Source organism: Drosophila melanogaster, chromosome 3L (genome assembly GCF_000001215.4).
Source record: "Drosophila melanogaster chromosome 3L".
NCBI lineage: Eukaryota > Metazoa > Arthropoda > Insecta > Diptera > Drosophilidae > Drosophila > Drosophila melanogaster.
Window position 1 is genome coordinate 14,716,019 of NT_037436.4, and position 14,615 is coordinate 14,730,633.

General features: G+C 41.7%; 2 protein-coding genes across 5 annotated transcripts in view, besides 2 other annotated features; both read left to right on the forward strand.

Annotated features, from left to right (window-relative positions):
• The window catches only part of ome (omega), a 75,030-nt gene that overhangs the window by 43,180 nt on the left and 17,235 nt on the right, over positions 1-14,615 (forward strand). The gene's annotated exons all lie outside the window — the stretch shown is intronic.
• Positions 5,214-7,003: a mobile genetic element.
• Positions 9,636-12,564: a mobile genetic element.
• On the forward strand, positions 12,742-13,325 carry CG13473 (uncharacterized protein). The gene has a single exon (NM_140460.2). The coding sequence runs from the start codon at positions 12,822-12,824 to the stop codon at positions 13,239-13,241; it is 420 nt and encodes a 139-aa protein (NP_648717.1). The 5' UTR covers positions 12,742-12,821; the 3' UTR covers positions 13,242-13,325.

Genomic DNA, 14,615 nt, shown 5'->3' on the forward strand with positions numbered 1-14,615 from the left:
GACATTAATAAGCTGGAATCGTGTGGCCCGCAAATATATATCTATATAAACACCCCTATATATTTGCGTGCATACTGCGAGCAAGGACATTGTTAAAGTTGACAGCCAGCCTAGATCCTTGCTGCCTTACATTAAATTAAATTTATATGCTTATTTATGAACTTGCAACAATGAAATATTTTTGCGACAAATAAAACTTGAGCCCAACGAGCTGGAAGAAGGGGGAGAAAAGGAAAGCGCCAGATGTGCTGGGCCCAACAGAAAGAGAAAGGTGGCTGCCGTGCGAAAGAGAAGGCATTAAGAGGTGCGGCCAGTTGTAGTTTGATGGCTTTTCTGAATGGCGTTGGGAAAAGTGAAGAGAAGGGAATGGAAAGGAAAGGAAGGAAAAGTTTGGTAGGTGGGCTGCCTTTATGCGCAGCTGTATGCCTCATAAGTGTATTTTTGATGGCCATTTAAGTATTTTGCATTATTGCTTTTCATGAAATGAGTTTTTGACTTACTCCTGTCATCGTAATGAAACTTCGATGTGGAGCAAATGATCATATTCATTTTTGTGCGTATGTAGGTAATAAACCGGAAAAAGGCAACCGTAAAAGATTGCAATCCTTAAATAAGCACGGTAAAATGGAGTCTTAAGTCTGAGTTATGATCTCAATTTAATAAATATCGTACGGGACACCTTGAATTCTTATGAAATTCAAGGACGACAACTCAAGACAATTTCAAGCTGTAATTTTTTTTTATAGCATAAATGTATACTTTGTTAAGCCTTCGGAGGCGTTCTAAAAAGAAACTTTAGTTTATCACATTCAGATTACCATGCCTTCGATTAGCATATAAAATAAATAGTTTCTGCGTTCTCAAGAGCACCTTTGAAATTTAATTAGATTTCACACTTCCGCCACTTCAATACCGATCCTTAACCCTTCTTTGCCACACAACGGCACATATATAAGTACCACAATTGCCATGGTGCAGCCTAATTGAGCCATTTAATTGTCATATAAATCTCGAATTTTATCGCTTTGAGGCAGCCAAAGGAGCAACCGCAAAGCCAGTAGCTCCAAGGAGACAAAAAAGGTGACGGGGGTAGCAATAACAACTTTAATTTGACTTCCTTGAACTTGAGACTGGCCATAAGGAGTGCTGCTTGTTGTATATCGTAAACATTTACGATATTCAATAAACTTTTATTTCCGATGGGGCAGACATTTTAAAGTTTTTTATATTTTTTCCCAACGCCTTTGGACAAACTGGCGCTGGTAAAACAGTTAATTGAAGTGCGTACTTGAGGGCAGAAATGGCTTAAAATGGGTGGAAAAAGGGGGAAAGCTTTATAGACTCTTGGGCAGTAGTTTGCATCGCAGTGTTTTTTTTTTTTGGGTTTCGTTCCTCTAAGCTGTTTCTCTGTTCTCTTTTTGCGCCTCTTTTGGCCATTTTTTTTTTTGTAGCCAACTAAGCTGCAACTCATGAGCTGACAATTTGCAGCCGTCGAGTCAGAATCGGAACCGTTTTCCACATTTAAAAATATTTTTTTGTTTCAGCTCGCTTCTGCTTGCCTGCCCTACAAATCCCAAAAGCTGTAAATGGAATTCGTTGCAGTTCCTATGCCCTTTAAGAGGGTCTAATTGTTTTTCCAAATGGATTACGACGAAAAAATTACGCTCCTCTCAGTTAAATAACAGCAGAAGGTAGAAAGGATTTTAAAAATAAAACAGTACTCATTTAAAAGTTAAGTTGATTTTGAATAATTTCCTCTTTCTAATGAAAAATAAAAAATGTATATTTTTGAAATACTGAAATGTGAGTTTTTGGCGTGTAAAGAGTAGAGAAATTTCCTTTTTGGTATATCCGGCCTAACTTTTTAGCAAACTTTCTGCTCACCCTCCCGCTAGAAAATATTTCTTTCTTGTGCCTTTGACTTTAAGTTCTGCAATTCGGTTCGGTTATGATTCCATTTACTGAGCCGGCAATTTCCATAGATTGTGGTTGTAATTGCTGCACGTTTTTGTATTAGCCTCATTTGTGAGTATGGCCCCCATATGAAACGTGTTCCAGCGCCCGAAAGTCGGCTGCAATTCCCAGCTATTCTGCGCCTTGGCATGTTTGGTCTCCTTTTGGCAACTTCCTATCTCTTTCGCAGCAATGTCCTGGCAAACATTTTAAACTCTTGGCAGGCGAACAGAAGGCCGGGAAGCAAGCGAAAAGGGAGTGGCAGAACCAATTGCAATGCTCATTGCCAGGCTGTTGACATTTTAATAAAAATTATTCGTCGCATTGCAGGGGAATCGGTCGGGGGAGGCGTGCGGAATGCATTCGGCCGGGATGAAAGGACCTCAAATGAAATAGGGGCTTGCAGAGGCTGGAAACGAGTAGATAAATGATTTGAAAGCGCATTTATTGCCAGCAAAATGTGTGCGAAAATTAATGCGAGAGCAACCATTCAAAGAATCCGTAATGAAAACCGATAAACACTAGCAATGCAGCTTTCCAAGCGAATGAGCACAATAAAACGGAATGTTTAGGCTTAAAAAGTAAAATCCTAAAGAGGATTTAAGACCTTGATATTATTGATAGTATTGCACATTGATAAGGTTTAATATATTAGTAATAAATCAAACGAGTTTATTTCAATAAATCTTTTAAGATTGTTCTTAAAGCTTTAATGCTTTAAATTTGAATTATTTTTAAAACGCCTATTTTTTCCACTTTCTATTCTTAATTATTTAGACTCTCCGCACACTTGGCTAATTTACGACATAATTAAAAAACAAATATATATCCAGCCAATATTTATTCTTGTTCAAATGGACAGCTGGCGACAGTAACAAAAAAGTAAAACGGGCCAAGTGTCGGACTCCTAAAATATTATATCGAAAAAATTGTACTCTGAGACTCGTAAATCTGCACACAAAAAACGCAAACACATTGACCTCCAATAAAGTGAACATTTTTTCGCATTAAATGGGAGCAAAGACAACAACAATTGAAATGACAGAAAGGAAAAAATTCCAAATGCAAATGAAAAAAAGGAAATCAAAGTTTGCAGAGAAAATAAGATGTACGCAAATAAATTGCATTATCGTTGATTTGCAAAAAATTTATAGCATATAAACAAATTGCTGAGGCAACAAATCTATTGTTTGGATATTTGTGTCTGCGAAAAAAATTGCAAAGCGACTACAACGAATATCAAAAGGCAATCAAATCATCAAATAACTCCAAAAGAAAGAATTTCGTGTAATATAATTCACTTTTACTGTAGGGACACCAAGCATAAAAACCCCATGAAAAATAGGAGAAAGGGAACCGCTGGCATGGCTGCACGAAATATTAGGATTGTTGGTCGAAAGGTTTGGCATTAGTTCTGTCATCCAATTTATTTAACGAAAAAAGGACCCAGCTTTGTTTGATAAACAATTTAGAAATAATTTCAAAAACATCAATAAAATATAAAAAATGGATGGGTGAAGTTGAAAAATTGTTTGGGTTGCTTGGCGCAAAAAAAAGAAAACAAGTGGAGGGTAACAATTCTCAAGGACCCCAGAGCCTTAACCTTGCCGGGTAACTAATGGGTTAAGGCTGCCGAATTCGTGCATTCGGATTCAAGCAGCAGCAGCAGCAGCGGCAGCTTAGAATTCTCGTTAGGCGGTATACCAATTGACACTGAATTTAATTCCGCATGAAATGTTTCGCCATAGCCTGACATTTGAATTGGTAATTCCTGTGCCAGAGATGCCACCGCGATTCGGGTGTCATCCGCCCCCATACTCCTTCTTGCCCCTTTTGGGCATATCTACGCACACCACACAACGGAAATTGCCTTTTTTGCGCGACTTCCGCTTCTGTGCGAGCCCCCTTCGTTTCGCGCTTTTTTCCCACCCAGCATTTGGCGAGACTTCAGTAAGTGACAGCTTGCCATTGCCTCATCATGGAGCTATACTTAGGAAAAATGTCTGCCAAATGGTAACAGTAATTATTTTACAATATATCTCTTTAAAATATTGGTACACAAAAAGAAGAAAAGCGTTAAATTGAAAAAGAAGATATGTTAATTTTTAGAATTTACTAAAGGTAAAATTTTTAAAAATACAAATACGTATATATATATACTTATATAAATCCCTTTTTTTTAGTGTGATTTTGTACCTTCAGCATGCTCCTGCTCCAGTTTCTAGTTTCAGCAACACTTGGCATGCCACGCATAATGCTGTCAATGTCAATGTAACGTGTTAATTTCAAAGTGGTTTAGTTTGTTGACGCAGCTTGTTAGGAAGTAAGGAAAGGCTATGGAACAGGACCACGAGCAGGGCAACCCGTTCAGGAAAAGAGCTACTCCTTTCGCCATCTGGGGCGTAAAATGTTGGGGCACATGTGGTTTTCATGCCACTCGATGAGCTCTGTGGGGAGTTACTCGACTGCCTTTATCCTTTTTGCTCACTGCCTGCTGTTGATGATTTCTATCATGGCATTTGATTGATTGAAACTTTTGCCCGAGTCGTGGGTTAAGGGGTTGGAAAAGTGGCGAAGGACTTCGAGGAAAGCTGCTTAGGGAGCTGACGTTTGCTGGTTGTGGCATTTACTTTATTGAGGCATTTTGCAAGCTGTCGACTAAGTATTGGCAAAATATTTGCATTTTAAAGTGATTAATTATGGGGCAGCTCTTGGCAGGATGGGGTTCGATCTGCATTAAGTACAGTCACGTCAGATGTCGATTGCTTACGATTCAAAGTCAATTGATTACAATCGTATAAGAGGTTGAAAACTATTATAATTCAGAAAATGGTATGTACATATATACATTAAAATGAAAAATGATAACAATAATTGAACTTAACCGTTTATAAGTTTTATAACAACGAAAACAACAATGCTTAAAATGCTAAACTAAATACGTTAAACATGTATAAATATTTTTTTTCTCTGCCTAGCCTTTTATCTGGAATAAAATCCTTCCTTTAGGTTGGGAAATAATAAAATAGGCCTACTGTCACGCGGCTAAGTACAGTCGGCCCAATTTCCATGGGGTCGATAAGTACGCCGCCAAGTCTGAGCCCGAATGAAGCAATTCCAATGAGTTGCAGCCTCCCAATTTGCGGGTTCTCACCAAAGCCCGGACATAAAAGGACTTCTGGCTGCCAAATTCAGTAGGCGAATGCAAATCCCATTCACACGGTTGCGCCGAACAGAAAACCAACAAAAGTCGGGCCCCACATTAGCAGCCTAGCCTAACATCATCAATATGGCTTCCGGAAAGGTAAGAGCACTCTGGACGCTCTTTCGGCCGTTTGTAACATCGCCAAGACCGCTATTTCTGGTGATAGATGGTTAGGGGGCAGGAAGGAATACTGCGCAATTGTGACTCTGGACGTAAGGAACGCTTTCAACACCGCCAGATGGCCCGTAATCCTCGCGGCCATGTACCGTATGGGGATCCCGGAGTACCTAAGGATAGTCGTTGGCAGCTACTTTAGGGACCGGGTCCTATGGTACGATACGGAAGATGGCCCAAAAAGATACCGAGTTTCGGCAGGTGTTCCCCAAGGATCGGTACTTGGACCAATCCTATGGAACATTATGTACGATGGGATCTTGGGCATCAACAGGCCCGTAGGAGTAGAGCTGCATTGTTTTGCTGACGATGTGGCAATCACAGCTGTCTCGAAAACAATCGCAGGGTTGGAAGACAAATGCAACTCTACGATCGGTGCTGCCATCCGCTGGCTCGAGAAAGCCGGGCTAGCAATAGCGGCTCACAAGACCGAAGCAGTCCTACTACGCAGCAGGAAAAAGGTGGAGAACATGCTGGTCTCCGTCAAGGGTACACAGGTGACCTCTCAAGAGTCCCTAAAGTACCTGGGGGTAATGATAGATCGCAGACTATCGTTCAAGGACCACGCGAGCCACGCCAGCAAGAAGGCAGCAATCACAGCCTCTTCGTTGGCGAGGCTTATGCCCAACGTCGGAGGCCCAAGACACCCGGCCAGGAAACTGCTGGTGTCAGTAGCAAAGGCTTCGCTACTATACGCTGCACCAGTCTGGAGCAATGCCACTGGCAGGGTCTCATACCTGAAAGGAGCTCGTTCGGTGCTACGGTCAATGTCTCTGAGGCTCATTAGAGGTTTCAGGACCATATCCGAAGACGCGGCGCTAGCGCTGGCAGGCCTGCCGCCGATTGATCTGGAGATCAAGGCTCTCAGCCTAATGCGGAGTGGCGCTTCCAGGCAAGAGGCACACGAGTGGCTATTAGGTGAATGGCAGAGTAGATGGCAAACGTCGCGACGGGGGAGGTGGACTTATCAGCTCATCCCAGAGATGACGGTTTGGGCAGAGTGCCAACACAAATGCTTGGACTACCACCTAACCCAGTTCCTCACGGACCATGGCTGCTTCCGGGCCTATCTACTCCGGTTCCGTCACGTAGAGTCAGCCCAATGCTTGTTCTGCGTCGACGGTGAAGAAACAGCAGAACATGTGCTAATGCACTGCTCCAGGTTCACGGCGGAGAGAGAGCAGCTAAAGACGCTGTCAGGTTCCCCGTTCAGCCCTAGTGGCTTGTTCGCGGCTATGATGGCGAACAGGGGGGCTTGGGAGCGGGGACACAGCATTATCATTAATATGATGAAGCGTGTCCGATCAGACGAGATGGCCAACAGAGTGGATGTCTAAGCCCAAACTGGTGTCCTGGGTGACGGCGGGCGAAGAATTCATCCTCAGCGTCCCCGGCTCGTCGTAAAAGGCGACTAAAGGGTGGAAGGAGGAGTGGACTACACTGAAGGAAGGGAGTGCGACCTGGCCTCACATCCTGCTCACCGAAGTCATACCTTGACTGGCAGTCCCGGTGAGCGAGCAAGGACTGTAGAGCACGCGGAGGTTTTTGTTTTAGTACGTAGGCATAATTCCAATAGGGCTTATGAATCGTGCATGCCACCTACGGACGGTAGGTGGTATCTTTAGAAGATTTTAATTTTCCTACCGTAAGTCAAATAATAAAAAAAAAAAACATTAGCAGCTTGTAAAAACTGTGAGTGCTCCAAGCCAAGGGCCGCGCTTGTATTCCTGTTTATGCGCCAACGCCTCCTGTTACTCCTGTTTATCCTCCGCCCGAAAGCCCCCTACAAAAGGACCTCCTCCACACGCCCAAGCTCATTACAAGGCTCAGCACCGCCAAATGCCAACTGTCATGTGGTTAGGGGTAAGCCCAAGTTCGGTAGTCGCAGAAGCAGAACAACAGGAACAGCTAGGGGAAAAATGCTGGAGCTGAGTGGTTGGGAAATGGGAGAAAATCTCCAGCTTCGGTTCGAGCATCAACATTTTTGGCAGCAAATAAAATTTGCTTGTGTTTTCGAGAGATTTTCGTTGACAATAGGCGTCCGTGGCAGGCAGGAATGGAAACCATACTGAGCTCGTCCTGGCTGGCAAATGAATGTGCAATGCTGCACAGAAAGAAACTCTGAAGAAATAACAAGATTAACAATAATTTTAAATATGTATCTACAGTTGTTGTATTACAAAATAAGCTCTAAATTAGAATGGCTATTTATAGCAAATAAGTTAAAAGTTGTAATTTCGGTCTCAAGAGACACAGTAGTTATTCCCTCAGTGTCTCTATATGGGAAACGGAAGTAAGGGTGACAGGAAGTGTGGGCCTTTAGCCCAAAGTTCGACGCACTATAAAATCGAAATGCAGGGACTTTCATTGTCGCCCGACGGAGCTCATAAACTTGTTAACTTAAATTGCCGTTTGGGTGTCGGTGTTGGTATTTTGGGCTTGTCTTCTGCTTTCAGTGTTTTGTGTTCGTATTGTTCATCATTTTGTCAGCCAGCATCTGGCATTGACATGCTTAAACGTGCTCCGTAACACCGATTTCGTTGTTGTTTCGGAAAACAAAAGCCAATTATGTGGCCCGCAACGCACAAAACCATCTGCTGACCTGCAAGCCGAGAGCAGAAAGCCAAAGCCAAACTGCAGAAATCCTGAAAACGGCACACTTAGGGGGGCAAATTGCTGGCATTTCATGCTTATCTCAAAACTTCACACTATGACGAACAAATTTCTCAGATTTCCTGGCGGTTTAATGCCTTGAGCTGGGTGTGAAATATAAGTATAAGTGCATATCCCATATCACAACTATATCCATCAACGTAAAATGGTTCGCACTAAAGCCCAAGGAAATCCATCACGCATTCCGGATCTTCTGATTCGGAGGCAACGAAATTTGATTTGTGACAAGAGAAGAGTAACACAGAAATCCCAGCCCCATTTCGACCCCATTTTCTAGTTGACCGCAAAACGCATACATATACGTATGTATTTAATCCGCATGCCAGCCACATGCCGTATGCGCAATAAAAATAACTGTCTATCCGCATAACAGACTAGCCCGAGGAAACTAAAAGTCCACAAGCGTGTTTCGAGCACTTCAAGCAATTTGTCTTGCCAGCTACGTGACTTATTCTACTCGCCAAGTACTTCATCAAAAACACGAATATATGGCGGCCAAATATGTTCACTGGGTACTTATGTTATTCTCATGCCCGCCATTTTATTACCTTTAGCATTCGCAACGTTCTGGCGGCGGTTCGAGGTCAACCCTTTCGCTGGCAGGACCGAAAAATCCTTCTACAACCGGATGTTAAACTGATTGCACAACATGTTGCACCAGCGTTGCACACGCGGCAGCCATTTCCGTTCCATTCCGTTTCGTTCCGTCGCAAAGCGCCGCTCATTAGGTTATGCAAGTCGCAGATTAAAAGACGCAAAAAACAACAACACACTGAAAAATATCTTTCTAAATGCAAATAAAAAGTATAAATTCTAAAGCTATATTAAAAAACGACAGTTCAGTAAAATGGTATACATTTGAACATATTCTGACATTGATTGTGGCACTAAATAGGTTTTTGGAATTCACATATATACATATATCGCTGATATAGTGAGATCGTTTTTTGCTCAGTAAGCCGTGATACAGCCACCGGATTATCAAGGACTATCTCAATGCCAAGTGACAAGAGCTTAAAGAGCCCAGCCAAAAGAATTTTAGAATCAACTGAAAGATACACTTGAAGCGGGCTTAGACCGCAAACAGCCACGTGAACAAAATCCCACACAGTACAAAAAGTGCCAAGTAAAAGAAAGCATGAAAAGATAGCAAAAAGACAGTAGGAGAAAGGCTTAGGTAAACACACTCAAGAGATAACGCCCCCATTGTGGCGAGCAAACATACTACATGGCAACCAAAGTTGAAAGTTGAAAGGGGCGAGGGCGGCTTAAACACACTCAAGATACTGCGGTGCATTTGTCTTAATTTGTGACAAATGCAAGACAAGGCAAACCAAACAGACAGCACTATAAAAAGCTGGGGAATGGAAAGACAAAGCAGTTATGTCCTCTTTAAGCCACCTAAAACATGGCATCTTGAATAGTGGTTGCACATTTAAACTATATGGGTTTAACATGTTTACAACTAATTAAAGCGAGCTTATATTATAAATAAAATAAACATTTTTTAGTTCATGTTTATGTTGCATAGATAAAAAATATATTTTTCATAAATTAATATATTTTTAAACAATTGAAGTAAAATACATTTTTTTAAAATTGAAATAGAAATTTGTGTTAGTTAGTAGTTAGGCCTCCACCAATTTTCATACGAGAACAAAGTACAAATGCACTTGTAAATAAACTCGTTGCTTTGATTGGTGACAGCAAATTCCACATTATCCCACTTAAAAAAGGAAATATTCATGAAATAAAACTACAGATCCAAACAGAAGCAGACCACCGTATAGTGACTAAATACCTAAATGATGCTGGTAAAAACTACTACACATACCAATTAAAAAGTTGCAAAGGGCTACAGGTAGTACTTAAGGGCATTGAAGCAACAGTGACACCAGCTGAGATAATTGAGGCTCTGAAGGCCAAAAACTTTTCTGCAAAGACAGCTATTAATATTTTAAACAAAGACAAAGTTCCGCAGCCACTATTCAAAATAGAACTCGAACCAGAGCTCCAGGCACTAAAGAAAAACGAAGTGCACCCAATATACAATTTACAGTACTTGCTACATCGGAGGATCACCGTGGAGGAGCCGCACAAACGTATCAATCCAGTTCAATGTACTAATTGCCAAGAATACGGCCACACCAAGGCATACTGCACCCTTAAGTCCGTATGTGTTGTCTGTAGCGAACCTCATACTACCGCAAACTGCCCCAAAAACAAGGACGATAAGTCTGTGAAGAAATGCAGTAACTGCGGGGAAAAACATACTGCAAACTACAGAGGCTGTGTGGTGTACAAAGAATTGAAGAGCCGCCTAAACAAACGTATTGCCACAGCACATACATACAACAAAGTCAATTTCTACTCTCCGCAACCGATTTTTCAACCACCCCTAACTGTCCCAAGCACTACTCCAACAATTTCTTTCGCTAGCGCCCTAAAATCCGGACTAGAAGTGCCCGCCCCACCGACAAGAACTGCTCATTCCGAACATACACCGACAAACATCCAACAATCACAACAAAGTGGCATCGAAGCTATGATGCTATCCCTACAGCAAAGCATGAAAGACTTTATGACGTTCATGCAAAATACTTTGCAAGAGCTCATGAAAAACCAAAATATTCTGATTCAACTTCTTGTATCTTCAAAATCCCCATAATGGCTTCCCTACGGATATCTCTGTGGAACGCAAATGGCGTTACACGGCATACACAAGAGCTCACACAGTTCATTTACGAAAAAAACATCGACGTAATGCTACTATCAGAAACGCACCTCACAAATAAAAACAATTTTCATATACCAGGATACTTGTTCTATGGTACAAATCATCCAGATGGTAAAGCTCATGGAGGCACTGGAATACTCATCAGAAATCGCATAAAACACCACCACTTAAACAATTTTGACAAAAACTACTTACAATCTACGTCCATAGCCTTACAACTCAACAATGGTTCAACGACTCTAGCCGCAGTCTACTGCCCACCGCGCTTTCCAATCTCTGAGGATCAATTCATGGAATTCTTTAACACACTAGGTGACAGGTTCATCGCAGCGGGTGACTATAACGCCAAGCACACCCATTGGGGATCTCGACTTGTGACGCCAAAGGGTAAGCAATTGTACAATGCGCTTACGAAGCCAGAAAACAAGCTAGACTATGTATCCCCGGGTAAGCCTACATACTGGCCAGCAGACCCAAGAAAAATCCCAGACCTGATCGATTTTGCAATTACTAAACATGTCCCCCGCAACATGGTCACCGCCGAAGCACTAGCAGATTTATCATCAGATCACTCACCTGTTTTTCTAAATATGCTAACTCGCCCCCACATCGTCGACCCACCGTATAGACTCACAAATTTTAGAACAAACTGGCCAAGGTATCAAAAGTATGTCTGTTCACACATAGAACTAACGACGGCATTATCTACAAAGGAGGATATAGACAAGTCAACGGAAACTCTTGAAAACATTTTAGTTTCGGCTGCAAAGGCTTCAACCCCGCCAGCGACGTATGCAAAACCAAACTACATCAAAACTAATCGCGAAATCGAGCGGCTGGTATTAGATAAACGACGCCTACGAAGGGATTGGCAGTCTAATAGATCACCAATTACAAAGCACATGCTTAAGATAGCCACACGCAGGCTTACCAATGCTCTCAAACAAGAGGAAAAAAACAGCCAACGTTCATATATCGAGCAACTCTCTCCCACCAGCACTAAGTACCCTCTTTGGAGAGCCCACAGAAATCTAAAGACTCCAATAGCGCCAATTATGCCACTACGAAGTCCCTCTGGCACCTGGCTTCGAAGTGATGAAGAAAGAGCCTGTGCTTTCGCTGACCATTTACAAAATGTATTCCGACCAAATCCCTCTACCAACACATTTATTCTCCCTCCTTTAATAGCAGCCAATCTAGATCCTCAAGAACCCTTTGAATTCCGACCATGTGAACTAGCAAAGGTTATCAAAGAGCAACTGAACCCAAGAAAATCGCCTGGCTACGACCTAATAACTCCAAGAATGCTCATTGAACTCCCAAAGTGTGCTATTCTTCACATCTGCCTGTTGTTCAACGCATACAACTCCGTCTTAAAACCTATCTGGACTTATGGCTCCGAGCTGTGGGGCAACGCATCCAGAAGTAACATAGACATTATTCAGCGAGCACAGTCAAGGATTCTGAGAATTATCACTGGAGCGCCGTGGTACCTTCGGAACGAAAACATACACAGAGACCTAAAAATCAAATTAGTAATCGAAGTAATAGCTGAGAAAAAAACGAAGTATAACGAAAAGCTGACCACCCATACAAATCCCCTCGCAAGAAAACTAATCCGAGTATGCAGTCAAAGCCGGCTGCACCGCAACGACCTCCCAGCCCAGCAATAAACTTATTAGGGCATTAATGAAAAAAAAAAACTATCACTAAGTGAAAGTTAATTAAGTTAGATTAAGATTTGAACACTTATTGTTAGTCTCTTAACACAAAGGGAAGATTCAATAAATAATAAAAATTTAAAAAAAAAAAAAAAAAAAAAAAGTTAGTAGTTAGACCTTCAAGCCACTAAAAAGTGCAACTAGGACTAAGAAGAAAAGCCTCAACAACAACATAAACACGTGCAAGCCGGAAAACGCCCACCGACTGAAAACAAAAGCACATCCATTAGCAGAAAATAAAGGGCAACTAGCTAAGAACCAATTGTCACTCAACCTACAGCGCCCAAAAACTCTAAATTTTATGTGTGTAAAATTGTGGGTAACATTTTGAAACAAGTTTCGAAAACGACGGTTTCCGATGGCTGCCATGCAGAAGAAGGTCATCATTGTGGATTCGAAGAGTTACTTTGATAAGCTCATCGATGATGCGGGAACCAACAAATACGTACTTGTCGAGTTCTTCGCCACCTGGTGTGGTCCTTGCGCGATGATTGGTCCCCGCTTGGAGCAACTGGCATCGGATTACTTCGGACGGATGTTGGTCCTTAAGATTGACGTTGATGAGAACGAAGATCTGGCCGTTCAGTACGAAGTCAACAGCATGCCCACATTTCTGATCATCAAAAACCGAGTGACACTAATCCAGTTCGTGGGCGGCAATGTCGAAAGGGTCGTCAGCACGGTGGAGAAGTTTGTGGGCAAGGTGGAGGACTCCAAGGAGCACAAGTCGAAAGAGGGAGGTGCTAGTTCAGCTACCGTGCCGAAATTGGAACGCTAAAACATTTACATCCTTGGGGGTCTTTTAGTCTGGTTATCATCATGCAGTATTGATCGAAATTAAAGTGTGTGAAAAAGTTTTGACAATGGGTTGTGATAAACAAATGTCTTTCCTATACTCTTCCTATAATAACAGCATTTCAGTACTTTTATATTAGGCTTTCAATTTTAAGCCTCAATTTCCTTTTCAAATTGAAAAGTACTTTAAAATAATATACCATTTCCTATTTAACATTTCGTAAAAGCCAATTATATTAGGTTTTAGTCATTTGATCTATTTTCTCTTCGCCAATGAAATTTTTCACAACCAAATAGATTTTTTAATTAAATCTGTGAGCAGAGTGCGTGGCGTTGACCTTAACCGCTGCCACTTTAAGTGGCGCCGTTAACGAGATTCCCAATTAAGTAGATTCCACCCTGGCTATCTAAAACAGTTCAAGTCACACTTCAAGTCCCGCACCCGCCTCGCTGAATACAAAGAGCCTTTTGTTGCTCAGAGTCCTCATGCCAGTGCAATCTGGGATCTACTTTATAGGGAGCCGGCATTGTCCTAAGCCATTGTTAGTGCCCGTAAGCCGGCCATATGTGCGACTCTCGCCTGTCGCTGCCATTATTTCAATTAGATTAATTAAGCCCGGCCCGCACGGCTCAGTGCCCGATGTGTGGTGTGAACAGAGTGGTCTATATTTTAGCAGTGATGCTGGCCAAAAGTTTAATTACCTGATAGGGGGTGAATTATGAAATCATAACATCTTTTGACAATCAACGATTAGATTGAAGTCAATTCCCTGATAAAATCATAATTCATGACAATAGACTACGACATTTATTAAAACTTATAAATTGTCACCGAACACGTGTCTAAAAATACTTTTCAAATTAGATTTTATCAAGAGGACAGAGAATAAGCTTGTGAAATGCAATTTAGAAATTATTGTTTAGAAATTAGAAAATTAATTGGGGAGCATTTTCCTTTAGAAACATGCAAGCCTAATTCATATGAATTGATAAATTTAACAACATTTGTAGTGAAACAGTTTTCAATTGTCACCACTACAATCCGCCAACATTGCGGCCCCATCTGGCAGCCTCAACTTTAAATGCGAATCAGCAACAGGACCGGAAATAGTGGCGCAGAGGGGGGAACAACCAGAGCGAGGGAGAGCGATGATATGTCCTTTGGGCACTGACAGCTGTAAACTGACACTTTGTTTTACTCAACCTTTAGCCGAGTACAATCCTCTATTTTCATTCCTTTTAACATTCTTAAGGACCTTATTGAAAACTTATTTGCCTTGCCGTATTTTTTTTTTATTTTATTTTTCTGCCATTTTTTTGAAAGCTTTTGCTTTTGTTTTCGTTATACCGTAAAATC